Here is a 22210-nt window from a genome sequence, read left to right on the forward strand (position 1 = left end):
TTAAAGAACATAATATGTCATAAACTGGTCACACGCTGTGGTATCAGGAGCTAACAGCAGTTAGCAAGAGGTAGCAGAATGAGGGTCAAATAGAGATACAACCACACACACACACACACACACACACACACACACACACACACACACACACACAGCACTCACACTCACACACACACACACACGCAGTAACACACACACTCACTCACACACACACACACACACACACACACAATGGAAAGTGAGTATTACAAATTGTGACACATGGCAGGGAAAAGAGGGGAGCAGTTAACCATCATGTACAGATCCAACAACAGACAGGTCGGGTAACATGAGTGTGATTTGGGACTTGCTGTCCTCTTCTTGCTGTCCAAAGTGATGATGGCCTACAAGTCCCAGATGACACAAGCAGCAGAGACAATGATACACACACACAAAGAAGGAAAGAGACACAGGAAGGGTGATTATGAGCGTTTGTAAAACTGTTAATTAAAAAAAAAAAAGTTGGGCAACACCTTATTTCAACAAATATTTGCTTTGAAGCAAACAGAGTAAACATTCTTCCTTCTCATAAAAAAAAGTCTTTAGGTCTTTATAGATGCAGGTTTATAAAGATTTCCCCCCTCGGCAGACTCTTTACGGGCAGATCCGCCACATTGGTTGCAGCAGATGACGTGTATTTTGTGTGTGTGTGTGTGTGTGTGATGATGGAGATCATGCAGGTAATTGGTGCTGTGCCGGTACATTCCCGTCCAAAAACTCAGTTCTGTCCCTTTTAATCTGCAGATTACACAGACAGGCAGACCACCTAACTGCCTGCACTCATCTCCAGCAGACAGCCGGAGAGTGGAGCCATCCACGAAATACATTGTCTGGGACTATATTTCACCACAGCACTTACAATGTTGTTAACAGACAGGTCAGGCTTCGCTCACTGAGTTGACACAACTCATTTATTGATATGAATAATGGAAGTTCACTGGTATTAAATGTGCCTGAGCATGACGGAGTCCCAGTGAACCAGATCCGTGCTGACACAGGAAATCAACAACGGGTAGTTGAAGCTAATTAGGTTTATTATTTCTTGTCAATAGGCTATTTTTTTTAACACTGAGGTCATCATCACTGCAGAAAGGTATGAATATTGACACTGGGTTGTTAAGTTACTTTTCTTTAGCTTTATCTACTCCATATAAGTGTATTTACTATACTTTAATGAGTAATGATACAAATACGTTATTTTGTTTCTAAAATTGTACAATTCACATAAGAAAAACTCAATATTTAACATGAGGTTATCACGTGCAGTGACTGTGCGCATTGGGTTTTTACATTATTAATATTTGAGCCTTTTTTGGACCTGGTTAATCAAAACAGCGCTGAAATGTATTTTGGAAAAATAAAATGATACTCAGTCAGTTTTTATACAGTTAAGAAGTCTTAATATCAAACAACTTCTCATTCAAAGCTCACAGAGTGAAACATTATTTGACTGACAGTGGTATTGTACTGAAGTAAAATTTAAAGTTACATTTCAGGGGAAAATATGACACTTTTTTACTTCACTACATTTATCTGGCAGCTTCAGTTACTTTTCAGATCAATAATTTCGATATATTCATTGATATACTGTACATAGCTTAGACGCTTCAACAGTATCACGTTGAAATTAGCTCGATCATTAAACATAAAAATGCTGCTCACGTTTAAATATCAATGCAGCAATATTACAGTAATTTATACATGATAACTGGGCCATTTTGCGTATTGCATACTTTTACTTTTGATACTTTTGTAGTTTTACTTGAGTACAATTTTGAATGCAGGATTTGAGTAAAAGATTACACAGAGTCGATGGGGAATATGCAGACTTTCTAGTGCATCAGGACTTTCACACAATCTTCTTCAATCATTTGTCTAATTGTATTATCTGTTGCTGCTTCACCTGTAATTAAAACAACTGTAATTACTGTCAACAGTACAGACACAGGCAGAGAGTTTTTGAGCTCCTGCTGGGTTTGACATAAAGAGTAACTGCTAATGAGAAAGACCTCTGCTGGGCTTTAGTATATCACAGGTTCAGCCACCAGCGCCTGCCAATATCTCAACACTGCTGAACATGTATCATTAATATGACATTTTTGGACAAAAGTTATGTCTTTCTGTTCTCTTCATCATTTTTTTTTTTTCCTCATTCTCTCTGCTGAGACCTGCAGCATCAGTCAAAATGACCTAAAGGTGCAGCAAACAGCCAAACTGCATGTGTAGTAAAGCTCTCTGTCGTCTGCGTTAATTTTCAGAATGCTGATGGAATCCTTTTAAGCTGGCTGCCTTTGAAGGCCGTAATGTACGAGAGGACGAGCTGGAAAAACTCCAGGCGAAAACCCAGTGTGCAGTAACTCTCACACATTCTCTGAAGACATTTGTAGTCATGATAAAGATAAAAAATTACAGACTAAATGGGGAGAAAGGCTTTGAGAAACGCCCGAGATCGATGCCTAATAACTCTTTCAGAAACATCTACAGTGGTTGTTTTCTTTATTTTTTCTTCGTGGCATTGAGAGATGATTTTAGAGAACAATAGATACAAAGCATGGACGGATGGGAAAACAATGGTCCATTAAATGGGTACTTCTTTGATCCTCTATTCAAACTTTGTAAGTTATATGATTTTAAAGTTGTCAGTTAATGTGTTCAAAGTGTTTCCAGTTGAACTTTTTCCATGCAAAGTTTGGCGGTTTATGTTTTGTATACAATAATCCTGCAACAAAGTTGAGAGGAAACTGCATTTTGACTTCCTCAAATGTATCTGATTAAATTATAAATGTCAACATACTTTCTGCTGCAGCTGCAGCGTGTAACAGTGGGCTCATGTTTTACTCTCTGGCTCCAGCTGTAGGGACGGTGATGTCTGTGAATCACTTGCTCGGTCTACCACACGAGTCCCGACTGAGATTTCTCAACAACCACTGAATAGATTGCCAAGTCATTGGAATAGTCCCAATAATTTTGGTGATACCCTGACTTTGCATTGAATAGCACCAGCAGGTCAAGCTTTTCACTTATTGAATATTAATATCAAACTGTGGATTGGTCAAAACTTTGTATCGATGATATCTCATTAACTTTTGAATCCCACCATGAAGATGATGAATATGATTTTGCGTGAAAATGTCTCGAAAACTACTGGATGGATTTCCAAACTCGGTAGAGTTTTATATTTGTATACTCATGCACCCCGCAAGATGAATTGTAACCATTTTAGTTATGAGTTAACTTCATCATCATCATAATCATCATGTAAAAAATTCTGAGACTTTGGTTTATTACTTGCAAACTTAATGATAGTTTGCAAGTATATACTGTCTGTCCTACTGGGTTTTATAATAATAATAAACTTCATCTGCACAGCACCGTCCATACGTAAAATGAAGCTCAAAGGTAAAAACAAAGACATATAAAATAAGATAATGCTAACTGCAAGTTAGCAATGAAGTCTTGAAGTCTAAAGCAATAGGTGGCCACATGGTTCCAACAGCTGGCAATGCAAGTGTGTATCTGTCAAACATATCCACATCAGGACTGGTTGCTGCTTTCCAGTCTAAAAGTCATCCGATGTAAAACCTGCAGTGAGAATTTAAAAAAATGTGGAGAAGTGTGTAAAGTAATTGATCCCACCTGTTGTCCACAGTAGTTTTTAGGATGTTGATGAACTCCTGGTAGCCGGGGAACTTCGACGTGACGATGGAAAAGATGTGCCAGTCATACTCCTCCATGATGTTGAGCATCAGCAGCGCCTCCTGCTGGATGGAGGCACCAAACTGGAAGAAAGTCGACTTCACATCCTGAGAGTAGAGAATAGCAGAGAGGGAGGAGGAGGGAAGAAAAAAAAAGAGATGTCACTATTTTGTTTCCTAATTTTTTTTTTTTATTAGCCCACCAGCTAATTCAAACTGCAGCTTAGAAATATCAATCAACAACAGAGCATTTAAAATTTGTGAGTAGACAGACTATCTCTCTTTCTCTCTCACACACCTACACACACATAAACACACATACAGATATTGAGAGTAATACGCTTCTCGTGGATGAAATATATGGATGAGGGCCTCAGAACAATTCAATTAAGACCAAATTGGATTGGTGCGGTGCAGGAAGGCTGCAGGACTATGTGGGCCGAGTTCTGGGGGAGCGCGGCTCATATCCACTCCGAGTCGCTCATATCCACTCCATTAAACCTGACTGAGAATCATTTGCCACTTAATTCAGCCAAATTCAGACACGGGCTTGGACAGCACGGACAAGCACTATTACAGGTGGACAAATTAACGTTTAATTTATGTTGTGATTTAAATGACTCATCACGGTGCGGGCTATTACATGAGGTAAAAGGAGACAAAACACAGCGAAGAAGAGAAAGAGTGCAGCATCACAAAATGTGTGGCTTCATCATCGGTTGTTTATTCCATGATCTGTGTGGATTTCTTTAAATATCATTGAGTTTGCGTATAGCTCATCTTGACACCACTGGTTTTGTGCCACTTGGCTCTCTTATAACGATAAACTTGGAGGTTGGTGTGTGTGTGTGTGTGTGTGTGTGTGTGTGTCATTAGCTGACAGCTAGAAAAAAGAAAAGGCTAAGAAACACAGAACAAAAGGTTGGGATCACACCTCAAAGAAAAAGAACAAATGCATCATGTGCACTTCCACATAAATGCACATTTCACAAGTACACACTGCTCGCAGCCTGCTTCTATAGTAATTCATCCATAGTGCGACTTAAGTATAAAAAAGTGAGAGTTGTGGTGTGTGTTGGAGTGTTTGATGAAACACAGACCATAATGCGCCGAGCCACTGCACACTGTTGCTTCAGCCTCAATGCTACATGCTGCAAAAGTCAGGTCTAATCAGGTTTGAAGAAACCTGTAGTGAGCGACCTAAAAAAAATAAAAAAAATAAATCACTGTTGGGAAGAATATGTGAAAAACAGCATAAAAATGGAATTCTGCTCCAATTGTGGAACATGTTTCTTAAATGCACATCTTAACTGCAGCATCTTTGCAGTTTTCAAGTTCTTTGGAGTTCAAACACAGATGTGGAGCATCGATACATAGATCAAAGCCTCTGTATAAGGTTAACAACTTACACTACACACATACATTCATGCCAAAAATATTGCACCTGCTGTAAAACATATCCAACGCACCCTTAGCAATGTCTTTGTTACTCAAAGCAAATATCTCTTCAATTGCCATCATCCTGCTCAGTATTTAAGTACTTGGCTTGATTTATGGTGATAAGCAGTAATTGCAGCAGTATCTTTGAACTTCAGAGGGCCAAACAGTCGGCTGTGGGATGTCACTAAGTTGGCAGTTGGAGAGTGAGCCTGTTGCTTTAGCTCCGCCTACCCTCTGTGACAGAACAACCCCTCCTGGAGGATGGAAAATACGTCACGAACTATGTCCTGCTTGGAATGTTTTTCCAAAGAACGTCGCCGCTGACACCCAGCTTGTTTGTAATGCTGCAGATGTCAGGGCTTTAATTCGTGGGCCACAGGCTCAGTCAACATTGTGTCACCTCATTTGGCAATATATAGTCGATTAACAGACATTTAGTGAAATGAAAAATCGTGGTGATTATTAGTCTAAATATTTTAATAGATCAATAAAAATAGTATTTTAAATAGCCCCGCCTCCTGAATCCCCCTGGAGGCTCTGATCAGACCCTTCTATCACTCATTTCCTGCAGATAGAGTTACACTTCTAATACAGAGAGTTGGTCTGGCACCACAAAGTGAAATGGCATCGTGAGAATGAACATAGACACGAATAGGAAGCATGGACTGAGGGCAGTGGATGGTATTTAACCATGTCAGAGCCCTGTATGGGATTTCATTGTTATGTGCATGACCTAGCATTTCCTTATCCTCTGCCTTGATATTCTTTGAATAATGTGAGACTGCATTATTTGCATTATTTGTGTCAGTACGGGTGAATGAGAAAATGGGACCCCCCCCCCACTTTCCCTCCCATATCGAGACTCCTGAGTGCCCTTTAATGGTATTGTATCTGTATGTGAGGTCGGCTCACTCTATGCTCACACTCAAGTGCTCTTCAGAGGCTCTCCGTGGAGCTCTGCGCTTGTGTGTGTATTCTAATGGGGAAGAAAGTGAAGCGATGCTCGAGCGTGGTGGGACAGGAGGGAGGTCATGCTACAAGACTTGTCACTCCCTGTCTTCGTCACGGCAGCAGCCAATACTCCCACACTTTGCTGCAGTATACAACAGTATAGGCTGTGCACAGGGCAAGGCATGGAATACACAGAGACTAAGGAATTACACATGCAAATGTTTCACATGTTTTCTCTTAATTATCTTTTTGTCTTCAGATATTTCAGTAATTACAGCCTCCTGTCAGCAAAACAGCTGGCTTCTACTCTATGTGCCAACTGTGTCTCACTGGATTTGACAGTAAAAAATAAGGATTTTTCTTTGTTCAGTTATTGTTTTACATCAGCTGCTGGTAATCAGGAAGCTCTTATTCTGTTTATTTCAGTCTAACTCTTGTTGAACTTGTTGGCATTTCATTTTGGCATAATTAAGGCACCTATAAAGGAGCATTTAATCATTCAATTAAATTGGAAAATCACCAAATTTCTAAATACATGGTGGAGCCAAATGACTAATTACCTTTTTATGAAGTATTTTGTGTGTTTGCATGCATGTGTGTTTGCAGGAAAGTAGTGTTGCCTGCTTGTGCCCATCTGAAAAAATTCAAGCGTTAAAGCTTCCCCGGAGCGGATCGAACCAAATTTGACCACACAACAGAATGGAAATCTTCCTTTTACCAAAATAATTGGTCTTTTCTGGTCTCATGTGAGGACTGGGCTCGGGCCTGCACTTATTTGTGCAGGCCAAACCACGTCTCTTTATTTTCACTGGATCTCATCATACAAAACCCAACAGAAAATGAGAGATTGTTTCTTTTTTTTGGGCTATATATACGAATTTCTTTTGCACACAAGCAGTAGCACTGTGAGTACGGCTTCAGTAGTCTGTCTCAAAGACGTGCAGTTTAGTTTGGACTAACCTATCATTCTGATAGCGGGGATACTTCTTTTGAACACTTGACTGAAGCACACTCTTTGAGGACAACAGTGACAACAAAAGGCCTGACTAAAACTCTTGTTCTCTGAGTGAGGGAGAGACGACAACCACACCTTCCATTCTTGTTCTGTCATCTGATGTCTCTCTGTTGTTCACACACAGCCAGGGAGGTTCCAAATGGAGTCACTGCATTTCAGAAAGCTTTGTTTATAAAGGGGCCATTTATCGTGTTTCATTTTTATCTTTTATGTTTTAATAATTGCTCATTATGTTTATTTTATCTTCAGGGTTATGCAGTTAAGTAAGGGAGAGACAGAGGAAGGCAATTTGGCACAAAGAAAAACACAAATAAGCTGTAAAATAACACATGTAACATAAAAGAATGAGTAAAAAGGGAGGCAATAATACCGAATTAGCAACAGAACTGCTCGGAAAGCATATTAGCCTGAGAGCAGCAGGCAGAAAAAAAAGTTCCACAGACGTGAAATCATTGACAAAGAGACAGGAGAGCTGGATGCCGGGCAGAGGGAGGGAGGAGATGGATGGAGGCGTGGAGGAGAGACTGATGCAGTGACTAAGCAGCGTATGATTGTTTCTAATTGGGACGGCTCACAATCCGTGACATCAGAAAACAGCCAATCATTTCCTCTCATTTCACCCTTGTCAAGTGTGACATGTCTCTGCTTTCCACTCACACCTTCAGCTCGCGGTGTCCACACACACACACACACACACACACACACACACACACACACACACACTAAACACACTAAACACTAAACATAAGGTGTGGCGCTCAGCTCTTTCTCTCTCGCTCTGTCTGTCACGTTTACAGTCTCCCGCTCTTAAATGTCCCACTCTGTTGCATGAACTCAAACACACACACACACACACACACACACACACACACACACACACACACACACACACACACACACACACACACACACACACACACATAAACACACACCTGTCTGACGGGCCAGGAGAGTGTGTCTATGTTGAGATGGGGGGTAGTTATAAATAGTAGTCCTCATATCCTCTGCTCTGCTGCTGATAACATCATGCACTGTCTGGTCTGATGACACACACACATATACAAAGAGCATCACTCTCTCTCTCTCTCTATCTCTCTCTCTCTCTCTCTCTCTCACACACACACACACACACACACACACACACACACACACACACACACACACACACACACACACAGGTGTGTGAATTGTGAGTCTGTGAGGTAAACACTGACCAAGACAAATGCCTGATAGCACACACACACACGCCAAAACCTGCATATATTGTTGTCATATATATCCTCGTATCACTTATATCTGCCACAGATAGCCTGTTATCTGCTGGGTTTAACAGCTCGGCACAGTCCACAGGAGGAGGAACACACTGATATGACAAAAATTCCTCACTGGCTGGTTACTAAATATAAACAGACAGGCATAAAAATAGCTGCAGCAAAAACAAAAGAGGAAGAAATATCTGTGGAAACAAACTGAAATGCCAAGAAGACAGCGCTCCCCATTTAAAACCACAAAGGGCACAACAAAACATGCACAAATAGAATGCGAAATAGCCTATTACGGTATGAATGTACTTTTACTAGCCTGAGATTCCCTGTTTGCCAACACTGGATTTGGAAAGAAAAATATATATCACATTAAATGCTTTAAAGGTAAAAAAAAAAAAAAGTCCTGTAAAACTTTAAGTAGTTCAAAAAAAGCCAACAGCTTCTGCTTGTGGTCACTAAAGTGTTAAGTTACCCGGTTCATTGTAAGATTCATGGTGCCAAAATTTGAACAGGTGATGATTTAATATATCAGTGAAACACATCTAAAGGATGAGAATCCTTATATTCACACTCATTAGTGCCCAACTCCCTTTCCTAGTCCTCACAGTGATTTTATAATTGCCCTTTTGACAGTCTGTTGTTGCATTTAATAATTTTACAGTTTGGCCATTAACAGGGGAACAGTACCTCAGTGACACTGGAGTTTGATTTGCACTGATAGACTGACATCAAACACATTTACTGAGTGTCAACAATCTAATTCAAATATATAAATATGACAACTTTGACAACACTCAGAAGAAAGCAATTGGCATCTCACTGAACTTGTGAGGAAGAATATCAGGCAAGCCAATTGGGAAGGTTGAAACTCTCTCTCATATATATGGTAAAATACTGTGTGTATATGTTCGGTGCTTTTCCTATAATACACCAGTATTAAGGGAAAGTGACAACAGCCCACTTTTGGTACAAAGGCCACATATTATTTCCAACAAGTGAACATTCCTTTTTAACAGAATGTTGATCAAATACTAAAAAAGGAGATGTAGATAAACTCAGACAAATACAGCATGAAGAAAGATTTCTAACTAATGACAAATTATACAATTCATAATAAGAAAGACTTGAAATTAACAAAGACACTGGACAGCAGAGCTCTATCCGAAGTCTCCAAGGACATGCTGATTTCTAACTTAATTTACACAACAAAAAAAACGGACAAAATCCCGAATTAAATCTTAAATTGCAATGAAATGTATCTCTGCTCCTACTTTTAAGTCCACCTCTTTTTTTTTTTTTTTTTTTTTAATGCAGAACCTTTTTTCCCAAAAGCAGAATATCTTATCTTGTTTACATCAAAGTGCTTTTGTCTTCTTATGCAAAAATTAGCACTGTCAGCATTTAGTGGCTGTTTAGTCATGAAGAAGGCAGACCGATTGAAGACGTCACGGTTCTGCAGGTTTGTGCTGTGCGTGTTTAACGGGCATTTTACACAGTTTTCGTACTGGCAGATTTGACTTTATACAGTTCCTGTGTGTGTGCGTGCAAAGAAGAAGCTCCAAGGCAGAGACGTAGAAAATGACCAGCATGCCCTGCATGGTTTTATTTCGTTATGTTATCACACCCTGTTAAGAACCACAGATTACATTTTTCATCTGAAAGCTCAAACCACTGCAGTGACAAGATCTTTCAAATGTTATTAGGATCATGAGGCAGTAAAATCAATACGTTTGATCAGATATCACATTCAAGACATCCTTCCACGTTTATATTGATTATATCTGACTGTAAAAACATTTTTACACAGTGAAAAGTGCCACTCAGGATAAAGAGGCACATTATGCATGAGAAAACCTCATAAATTGGTAATTCTGTTTTCACTCCAATTGAAGCAGAAAATGCTTCTGTGTGGGCTCAGAAAACCCTCTGAGCTCTACGCTGTACGAAGCCCTTTAAAAAGCTTTTAGGTAATGTCAACCTGATGTCATCAAGCCAAAACAATGTGAGGCAGATAAAATGCCCTGATAAAGACGCACGGGAGTCACAGGTCACATTTAAACGTAGCAGGATTTGCAGAGTTGATTTAAATGCTGCAGAAAGTCAACAAACACACGTGAAACAGAAGTACAGACGTCTCCTCGTGTCTTTATTTCAGTCTCATAATGCCCAGAGAGAAATACCCTTATACACTAACAACATTGCTGTAGTAATGTCTTTAACTTAGAGCACATTATGTGATTCTTCTGCAAATGGCATATGAATCTGTGAAAGCTTATTCAGTCTTCACTCGATTACAGTGTTTTAAAACAATAAGCAGATCTGGTGGTGGCGCTGTGAAGAAGAATGTGTGCTTTTAAAGTGTGTCTGTGTGAGCACATACACAGCAGCATATATGCTCCGTTTGAATCGGAGGATAATTATAAGGAAGCAGTTGCCTTCGACTGCACTAGAGGCTGCGCGCACACATACACACTAACAGAGAGAAAGAGAGATTATTAAACAAGGCTGTATTTGACGTCACAGAAGAATATTTTTGGCATGAATGCAGTCCATTTTGGGAGATAACGCACACGGAGGGAGAGAGGGACCTATTCAAAGTTTATCACATAGCAGCAGTGCATGTGTGTGTGTGTGTGTGTGTGTGTGTGTGTGTGTGTGTGTGTGTGTGTGTGTGTGTGTGTGTGTGTTATTGCTGTGGTTCCTCTGTCAGGACTTTTTAACAAGCATTCGAGCCCCCACGGGGAAACACTGACAAAACAACATCATCCCTCTCTCTCTGTCTCTATCTTTGTCTCTCTGTGTTTGCCCTCTTCTCCCACTCACTCTCTTCTCTAATAAGTCCAATATCTTCCTCTCTGTGTCTCCCTTTCTTTCCGTTAACTCTCTGTCCAGGGGCTCTGTCTTTTCTCGCCTCCCTCTATCCGTCTTGCCCTCTCCCACCCACTCCCTATCTCTTCTAATAAGGCCAATATTCTGCTACTCTCCTCTGGGATCCAACCTTGCACCTAAAGCAAGAACAGCTATTGTCGGTACCCAAGAAAAATCATAGCAATAAAAATGAGCTACCAAATAAAATGTAAATGATGAAAGGACACCAAATTAAAATATTATGTCCACTGTGTTTAACAATTATCTAAAGATGTGAGCTCTCAGGGGATATTTACTTGTAACACAGTGGTTTCATAAGTGGCCACAAAATAAATCTGAGGGGTTGAAGAATGATTAGTATGTAGAAAACAGAAAAAAGCAACATACTGTATTTCTGCTACACAAAGCTTTTTTTATTTTGTCTTTTTTCTTGGGAATTGCTGGATTCTTTTTAATTGTTTACAACAAATGTGTCATAATACAAAAGCAAGAAAGAACAAATCTGAACTGACAGACATTCGCAAACGTGATTAGGTCGTTCGGAATCACAAAAAAGTTTGTAACCCTCCTAATGTCTCTATGAACCACTCCATTGTTAGTAATCTGATTACTATTTTTTTCCACAGCCCTGCTCGTTATTTATCTCTCCCATATTCTCCCTGCTTTCTCTACACTTTGACATATTGTGCATTTCACACCTGCCACATGCTCGGAAACTGTTCATCATTATAGAGTCATCATTATTTAAATTATCATCACTGTCAATATTGACATCATCACCAGCTACAACCATCCTAATCATTCCCTGCATTTTAGCTGTGCCTATTAATTTCATCCTTTCCCTTCCTTCACCGCTTCCAGCTCTCTTTCCTTCCTTCTTTCCTTCCTTGTTTTGCACCCTTCAATTATCTTTGCCTACTTCCTTAGTTTCCCATGGAACTATCCATCCCACCTTGTACTTTGGCAGGCTTTTTCAATGAACACAAAAGACAGCAAAAAGAAAAATCCCCGTGGATGAGTCGAGGTGCTAATCACAATGGAATAGGGCTTTGAATTAGGAGTCGCTGCACAGCCCGATCCTCAACGTGGTAGTTCTTTTATTGAATACATAAGTAATATTTTGACAAGAAACCTCTTTGTGAGGATTACTTGTTGAAACATGTTTTCTTTCTAAGTATTGAATAAAGCAATCCTGGATGGAGGTACTCAGTGTGCAGCCGACTTAAAGGGTTTTAGAGAATTGAAGCGTTAAAGATGAGACTTCAGTGCAAGGCAGCAAAATGTAGAGAGATAAAATTGTAATCTAAGGAACTGTTTATTACGAAGTGATAATACACATAAAAAAAAAACGAATCGCACAGTCCGAGTTCACACACACACACACGCACACACACACACACAATTAGACACTTTAATTTACACCCAAAGCTGCCCATTAATTCAAACAAAGTCACAAAAAACCCACTTGCACAGGAACTGCATGCACCTATGTGTGGTCACGTTGTCGAAAACACTATCTAATCAAAGTAAAGGGATTTATAAGTTGTGTGTATGTGTGTGACTCTGTGCCATGGGGCTATGTATCATGCTGAGTTCATTCCAAAGACACAAACAACATAATATAAACCAAAGCTCAAACAGAATGGAAGAACACCCACTACACAGCAAAAATAAGAAAATCAAAGGCCTCAAAGGCCAGATTTACACAGGAACAAAACACTTAGACCAGCATTGATGGAGTCATAAAACAGCCGAGAAGAAAGGCTGAGGTGACGTGAGGGAGCGCGAGTGCTTTACTTCTGTGAAATCTTTTTATTTTAATGTCATGTTTTCAGGAACAACATTAGAATACCTTAGCTTTAGCTGCTGCACTTAACAGCAAAGAGAAAGAGAGTTTCATCTTTCAGCTGGCATAAATGCGGAACATAAAAGAGAAGAAAGCAATAGCAGGGAGAAAAATAAGAGGACAAAAATGACTTTAGATTGGTGCAAATTGGCTTAGGCAGGCCAAAACAACAGCAAATACTTGGATGTTGAACAGACTGCCTGAACCAATGCAGAGCTTATGTTCCAAGATTAAAGCTGTAATGGCATTGTTTTTAACCAGAGTTCACTGGAAGCCGAATCCAATTATATTTATTTTTCAAAATCTCTTTTAATGTGTGCTATATTATGATATAATACTGTGGACATTTTGTGTTCATTTGAAAACCTGGCCATAACCAGGATGCTGCTGTATGTGTCACAAGTGTGACTCACTTCACTGAGTTTTGCTCACCCACCCCTCCTCATCAGATGGTGAGAGGGTATTGCTTATTCCATGGTAAGCAATAGGAAATCCTTCAGCAGTATCCACTGCTAAGTGAGTGGGTTGAAAGTGTTGTCCAGTCACAAAGACTCACTGGTTTTCAACAAGTGTGGGAAAGAGACTTGTCGCTACCATGTTTTTGCCAGGGCTAGATTATGGGCATCTTCTATATGTTCATGCCCCTGTTCAGGCATTGCATAGGACTATGACATAGCTAACCACACTTCCCTTAAATTCATCACAAACTGTAAAACTGGATCAGGATGGCCTGATCTGGCAACCCGCAGGCGCTCACACTGCTGTACTTTCATATGGGCGATTCTTGGGCGACTTCCAACCCACCTACAGTATGTACTTATACTGTATTACAGTGTGACAGGCTGTATTCTTTGTGGTCAACTGACTTTTATAGGTTGTCTGCACCTTACATTCGTACAGATTAGTAAAGAGGTGTTTAAGTACTCCGCACCCTCGGACCTGAATATATTACAGAAAGATTCCATGATTTGTTTTCACTGAATGCTTTTAAATCCATTTTGACAGATCAGAAGATGGAGTCGTTGCTGTGCTGATGCTAGTTGGATGGCTGGAATTGCACTTTTATTCCTTGTGATGTCATATATTGTATTTCTGATGGTCTTGCTTAACTGCTTAACTTGTTGGTAATTTGTGCTGCTGCGTGTCTCGGCCAGGAAAAAAAATAATTTGTAATCTTTATGGGACCTTTCCTGGTTAAATAAAGATTAAATCAATTAAAAAAAAAAAAAAAACTACAACATATAATTTAAAAAAAACTCCAAAGTACTTCCTGCTAAAGAAAAGGTTTGACATTTTGAAAAATACTCATATTTGTTTCTTGATTCTTGGTTACACGAAACAAATAATACTTCTCTGATATCTCTTCATTCTAGTTGGAGCTTTAGCCAGAAGTCAGAAGCCTGAAAATGGAGGGTACACCAGAATGGATAGTTAGCACCTAGCTAGCACCACTAAAGTTCCTTAATAACTGTAATATGTCATTATATAAAAGCAACATATTGTCATGCTACAGGGACAGGAAGTCCAGTCTTTATGCAAAGCTAAGCTCACCAACTGCTGGCTGAGTTAATGAATTATTTTTGAATTTCGTCAACTCTTATTAGTTATAACTAGAAAACCAAAGACCAAAAAAGTTCTCTTCACACATTGAAGTTTTTATGGGAATGAAAAAGATTTGCCTTTATTTTAGTCACTAAGTATGTCGGCAGAAGTTAGCGCACACAGTACAAGCAACATGCCATCGCCCATCCTATTCCCTCCGGCCTCTGCTTTGACATACAGCTATATGGGGGCAAATCAATACTGCATAATGTGCTGATAGTTTCCCCAGCAAAGATGCATCAGTCAGCTTGTTCTGGTCATCGCTAACTATGCTGGCAGCATCAGTGATTCATCAGCGCTGCCATCGACAGACAGACACTGACACCAAGAGACCTACTTTGAAGAGGACGAAGTAGAGCGGGGACGGCAGGAGGGACAGATGGAGCGAGTGGCGGGAAGACAGATGAGGAGAGGGCAGCAGCGATGTCACAGAGGAAGAGTGGGGGAAAGACACAACAAGGGGAAGAAGACAAAGGTAAAGATGGAGTGAAAGAATAGAGGAAGAAGGAGGGGGAGAAGTCGTGAACATTAAAGGAATAGTTCAAACTGCTTATTTGCTTTCTTCTAAGTGACACGAACGATCTGTATCATTCTCCGATCTGTGTGTTATCTCAACCCCACACAGTCCAGTCATACTCAAGGCCTGTTCAAGGCAAAGTAAATTGGTGTTTTGTCTTGCTTAACATGAAGAAAGGAAGCAGGAGGAAGAGCTACTGTCACCATCAGCAGCTCTTAGTTGTTCCTCGATGTAAACTGACCACCAGGTTTGACCGGGCTTTCTCTGTTTCAGCTTGGAAACATTGAAACAACCTTCACCTCCTGAACAGGTTAAAAACCTATTTATTTTTTTTTTACAACTTTTCCACTCAATTGATATTTTCTGCTCCTTCAATCCTGTGTGTTTGCTTTAGCTTAATCTTATTTTCTATTTCATTTAATTGTGTTTTTATTGCTTATTTAGTCTCCCTGATTGTTTTACGTGCAGCACTTCGGTCAACCTCTGTTGTGTTTTAATGTGCTGCATAAATAAATTTGAGTTGACCAACAGTTCTTAAACTTTACCATCAACAAGTTGAACCTCATTTATCCAAATCATAGAGAAAGAGAACTATAAAGAAGACAATTTTTGACTGTAACATGACATTGATATCTTTCTTCTCATCTCACTCTTTGAAAAAAAAATACGTAAGCATGTTTCCTAAAATGTTCAAAGATTCCTTTAAACACCAGCAAGCAAAGATGAGGCGGTTACAACACGACTTTCATCACTGCAGCAAATCTGCTCACCTCCACACCTCCATCATTAATATTACAAGAAAGCAAGGAATGTTTACATTAACAAAGTACAGTGTAAGCGCTATTCCCCCCGAACCCTATTGTCATCTATAAGCTTTCCCATTTCCATTTGATTGGCTGCCAGTGAGGCCCGCAGCATAATTGGCTGCATTTCATTGGCCAAGCAGACGGGACGGCCCCCCTGGGAGAAGTCCATCAGGCGATATCTGTTAACAACACACACTCACACACATGGCCGAAGGGGAACTCTGTAATGCCTAATGTACCTTTTGCTATCACAGATGGGTCACTTACATTTCTGGGCATAAGAGCAATGAAGAGGGACAGATGAAAAAAAAAAAAAAAAAAAAAAAGTGGAATGGAGTGGAGTGAAGTGGAAAAGATGGGAGGAGAGGGGACAGCAGGAAATACACCCAGGGCTGGATAAAATGAGAGAAGGAAAGGTTTAGGTGGAGGAGAGGGGAGGAAGGAATGACGGGGACATTTAACAGCACCAGGAAACATGTTGAGCACATCCAGGTGAATTTAGAAACTTCACTCAGATTTTGTTATCATCGATACATTTTGCAAGCACATCTCTGTAACAACGATGTGTATTTGTTTTGTGCTATCAGCCATAGGGCACTTATGACCACTATGGTCCATATGAAATCATCTGTGACCACCCATTGACCTTCACTTCTGTGCCTTTATCAATAATAGTAATTAGTCTATTCATTTTATGTTTCACTACCACTTTTTTATTCCTTTCACAAGTTAAACAACAAAACCTAAAAGTAAAAAGTGTGTTCCATTAATTCATTTCACTTTACTATCGAATTACAAGCATGAGATTAGTTTGAACATGTTTTGCTAATTGATTCAGTTTATCTTTACTCTGCTCATTAGAGTTGCAACAATTTGTAATTTTATAGATCATCATAAAACTATTGACAACAGTTTTAATGATGATATTTATTGTTTTATGAGAAGAAAAAAAACATTTGCTGGTTCAAGTTTCTCAAATGTGAGGTTTTGCTGCTTGTATTTGTCAAATGTGGAAACACATTAAATATCTGGATGGGACAAAGCGTTAAAGATGCAGTCAAAATATGGCTCTGGGATATTGTGAAGGCGTTTCAGACATTTGACAGACACAATAACAAGTCAGTTAATCGTGGAAAAACAGCTGGCAGATTATGTGATGACAGAAGTAATTGTTGGGTTGGAGCTCTGCTTCTCATTTAGTGGCATAGCGTACGTGGTCAGGTTGCTGTCAGCTGTCGCCTTGGCAACATGTTGCAGTTTGCAGTGACGAGAGGCAACACGAACCATGTGATGAGTTACAGGGTCTGGTTTTGTCCTTGTGGTTTCTATACTTTAAAGAGATATATCTTGCATATTTTTTTGAGTATAAACTTGTCTCTGGAAACAGTTTTGATGCTATGAAATCAAAATGTAATTTGTTTAGGCACATCAAACCACAAATGTCTGTTAGAGCTGCTCAGTGACTGAAACGCAGATAATATATGAATATGAAATGTTAGAAATAAAATATAGTGCAATAATAATGTATTAAATATAATTGATAGTAATCAACTCCTATATTCATACAAACTTCTATTGATAAAGAAAAAATTAAAATAAACAACAAAACAACAAAAAGAAGAACAACAACAACCCTGAGCAGTTGCTTCCACCGAGACATACTGAACATACTGAAAGTGCAAACGCTCTCGTACTGTAGTTAACAGCCAAGTGTGACGGAAAACAAAAATGAGTCACCCCTGATGCTGGTTAGAGGCTGAACATCTTGGAGAATCGGGGTCATCCTCGCGTGGCCTCGCTGTGGTCTCTCATATGAGCACTAAGGACAGTAATACCAACTGACTTGAGTCATGAGTGGAGGGAAGCATCTGTGGATCACTGCTCACACGACGGAAGGGGAGAGACTGAACTGGGTCACAAACACGTTCGTACAGCAAGGTTTGAGCAACGTGTTCTTTTAAACACAGTCCATGATAATTCTTGTAAACATAGTTATAAGGATTTGATGCTTTCTAGACTGTTTGGTGAAACATTTGACAGAAATTAGACTTTGGAGGAGAGGAGGAGGGGAGAGGAGCAAGATAGGATGGGAGGAGAGGAGAGGAGAGGAGAGGAGAGGAGAGGAGAGGAGAGGAGAGGAGAGGAGAGGAGAGGAGAGGAGAGGAGACAAAGTTGCTGACCCACTTTGTAGCTCTCAAAGTTTCAAATCCTCTTTAAAGAGAGAGCGAGTTGTGGCCAAGAATTTGGCAAGACACAGACACACACACACATTTTGACACTAACACACACACACACACATCATACATACAACCATGCGCGCACACACACACACACACACACCCGTACAGGCGCACACACATAATCTCAGGCCTGTGACCCCAGACACCATGAATAATGAAGCAAGTGCTGCTTTTATTTAACACCGCATTAGCTCTTTACATCACCTAATAATGGCAGCACTGAACCACACTAACACACACTCACACACACTTCTGGTCGTGCTCGATACGGTTTGTTAGTTTTCTCATTTGACTTGGTCTATTTTAGTCCCGCAAAACCCTCTTTCTCATTCCTCCTCTCTCTGATCCTCCTTCCATTGTCTCTCACTTTTATCTCTGCTTCCCTTTTTCTTCATCATCTCAGCTTCTTTGTCTCCTCTCTCTCTCCCCCTCCTCACACCTCTGCATATTCCTCTTTTTATTCATCGCTCGTTCCCTCCACCCTCCCTCTCCGAGCAATTTTGTTGATGTCAGTGATAAGATCTGCGTGTGATTGGCTGGGCCAGATAACAGATAAGAGCATGATTTGTTTAGGGAGCTTTTCTCTTCTCATCACATCCCTGCGGACTGCAGTCATATTAATGAACATGCACACATGCGTACACCCTGCATGCACACAGACACACACTTTGCATGTGGGAATACAGGAGGGAAGATTGAGGAATGGAGATTCAGAGTCAGAGAGAGCTGAGAAGGAGAAAGATAGAGCGAGAGATGGGGTACAGTGGTGAGAAAAACATTTGCCCTAATTTGCAAATCATTATGAGTCACATATTTATAGCCAAATCAGCCAAAGGGGGGGGGGGGGGGGTATTTCTCCCTTCTTCCTCCTCTCTTACTTCAATTTAATTTCCTTGTTTTCATGCCTCCATCATGTTGTGTGGGAACAAAAATCTTAATACTTATTATTTTTACTTACTTACAGTACTTGTTACTTTCATGTCATCACCTCAATCCCCATTTCCTGCCCGGGATATCTGTTTTCTTCTGAGGTGCTGAGATGGAAACACCCAATGGGGCCTCATTTAAGCCATGTACTTTAATAATGGATACGTCAACACAGGTGAAAGTCAGGCAAGTGGTTGGCAAGTCGACTTACTGTGGTACATGTTCACTGAAGTTCTTTGTTATTATGCGTGCATTAACGATGTCCATAGGCTTTTGTGGGAAATAACTTTGTGCAAAAAAGATGTGATGACACATTTCAAAATGTCTTACTTAGCTTCTTCAGCAGTGGAGACGATATACAATCTAAATTCAGCAGGACAAAAATCAAATACGTTTTTCTTTCAAAGATATAAGCTTTACAGTGGACATCTTCTTGAGCCAGGGCTCCATATCATCTATTGGGTAACATTTGCTGTAATGCTGATATTATACTGCCATATTAATATGGAGGAAGACTGGAGAGGTTATTGTCATCATTATCACCAGCATGAACTCTACATCTGAAAGCTTGAAACGCTGTGTGTGTGTGTGTGTGTGTGTGTGTGTGTGTGTGTGTGTGTGTGTGTGTGTGTGTGTGTGTGTGTGTGTGTGTGTGTGTGTGTGTGTGTGTGTGTGTGTGTGTGTTTGTATTCGTTAACAGTCATGTCGTGGGCACCTGCCTCCCTTTTGGGGACATAAACCAAGTCCCTGTAATGGAAATCATTATGTTTCAGTACCAACACTTGGTTTAAGGCTGGGATAGGGGTTATGATCAGCGGTAATGGTTATGGTTTGGATAAGTCTCAAGGAAATGAATGTGAGTCAATGTGAGGTCTTCTGAAGCGTGTGAAGTGTGTATATATGTGTGTGTGTGTGTGTGTGTGTGTGTGTGTGTGTGTGTGTGTGTGTGTGTGTGTGTGTGCGTGCGTGCGTGTGTGTGTGTGTGTGCGTGCGTGTGTGTGCAGAGGAAAGAGGGGTAAAAGGGAGGTGAGATGGAAACAACAGACCGCTTGCATTTTGCTTGAGGTAATTGCCATTATAGTCCACAAACACTGACGCACAGACACACATACACGTTCATTAAGTTGTGCACATTCTAGCCAATTATAAAACTAAAGGCTATGCTTCGGTTTTCAGCATTTGCTGCACACAGATCTCTGTTTGTGTTTGTGTGTTTGTGTGTTTGTGTGGACGGGGGCGCATGTGTGCATAGCATCTATTCTCTCTTAAATATCTGGAGGCTCAAAACGTTACACATGCAATCATGTCTCCACATGCAATGAAAAATGAGGCTCACATGCTAGAGAAAAACTGTTCACAGTGTAGTTAACACTGCAAACAACAGTGGATGTTCTTTGATTCTGCTGTTGTTTTTTTATGTTTTGTTTTCCAATGTCTTTCTAACTCAAAGCAGAGTTTCCTCTACTTCAAAATTTAAAAAAGAGAGAAAAGACTAACACGACTAGTTCCTATTTGTTGGAAATGAGTTATGATCTTGGGGCCCACATAGAGGCAAAGAATTACGGTTCCCGAACATGAGCCTTGTGGGGCTCCACAGTAATGTTTACAGAAGATGGATTCCCTCTAAAGAAACATTGGGATCTGAATCACCACACTTCTTGGTCTGAGGTACCCACCCAGTGCTTGGGGCATTCAATTAAAACTGCATGATCAGCTATGTTACCAGCATTGGTATCAAGATTAGGATTGAGCTTCTGTCTCTGTTTTTAAAAGGGGGTACTTCAATCCTTTAAGAGGATTTTTCTGAAGAATATGAATTGATCTTACCTGTCTAATGTTGCTGTATATAGAATGATACAGTTTAGGGGCGTATATTTTCATTCATGTCTAATAAAAGTGGCAGATAGTGTTAATCTCTCTGTGTTTTGCCTCCCTCTCTCTCACGCACACAAACTATCACATATGGGAGTATATCACTGCCATAAATCAAGAGCATGCTCTCTCAGTTTGAGAGCATGGTTTCTTGTTTTCACAATCAATTATTGTAATATTCTCTCTCAAAAGTCCTCCCTCGGACTCAAATAGTTTCTGCTCACTTGCATATTTGCTCCGATCTCTTTCAAAACTGTGTGCCTGCACTCAGATTTCCTGTACTCCAGTTCAACCCCTTGTCTTTGCACTCAGACTGCCTCCGTGCGCTCGCAAAAACTTCTGCTCTTGGATCTCAGTTTGCGCTCTCTGTAAACCCTGCCAAAAGTCCCCAAACAATAGAAAGTTTGATTGGGGAAAGTTTAACCAATGATATCTTCTCTGCCTCCTTGCGGGTTTGCTTGCTTTATGTCTTACATCAGCGACTATTTGAGTCCGAGGGGAGACTTTTGAGAGAGAATATTACAATAATTCAAAGAAATCATGCTCTCAAACTGAGACAGCGTGCTCTTCACTTATGGCAGTGATATACTCCCATCATCACAGTTTCAGCTGTGTTCACCGTACAAGCTGAAAAAAATTATTGTATCCATATCCTCAGACAACCATTCTGGAAATCAAGACATGGAAGGGACATTAGGTTAGGAGGATGACAGACAGTAGTGAGCTGTTGAAAGGTTGGTGTTTCAACACCCTGCACTGACAGACTGACAGTTCCAGGAACTTGTGAAGTGCCCCAGAGGGATAGCAGTTAACCTCGGCGTATACCTAATCTAGCTGCTCAGATGGACAAGCACTGTAGTTGGAAACTTAATCAGGTGGAGATTTGCACTGCAATACCCAAAGGACAGTTAATGCAGACACATTGTCTGAAAAGTTATGATACCTTAGAACAAGCTGTGTTCAAACATCAGTTTCCAGCACATGACTGAACTGCATGTGTCATCTGACCAGCTGCTGTAGCTTTTAGCTATGTCGATTGTGCTGTCAAAACGCTCCAGGACAAACTCAGGACCGGGTACTGAACTTTGCTATTTTTATGGCACTGACCAATTGGTTGATCTAGTATC

The 22210-nt window shown here is 40.3% G+C and overlaps 1 protein-coding gene across 2 annotated transcripts in view; it reads right to left on the reverse strand.

Moving 5' to 3' along the window:
- The window catches only part of grin2aa (glutamate receptor, ionotropic, N-methyl D-aspartate 2A, a), a 157421-nt gene that overhangs the window by 55500 nt on the left and 79711 nt on the right, over positions 1 to 22210 (reverse strand). For both annotated transcript variants that reach the window (XM_069149718.1, XM_069149716.1), the window contains one exon: positions 3676 to 3842. In XM_069149718.1, the coding sequence (XP_069005819.1) occupies positions 3676 to 3842 (167 nt within the window). The remainder of the gene's footprint in view (positions 1 to 3675; positions 3843 to 22210) is intronic.

This window comes from Embiotoca jacksoni, unplaced genomic scaffold, assembly GCF_022577435.1.
Source record: "Embiotoca jacksoni isolate LCO1_2020_lvr unplaced genomic scaffold, fEmbJac1.0.p SCAF_15, whole genome shotgun sequence".
NCBI classification, from domain to species: Eukaryota; Metazoa; Chordata; class Actinopteri; family Embiotocidae; genus Embiotoca; species Embiotoca jacksoni.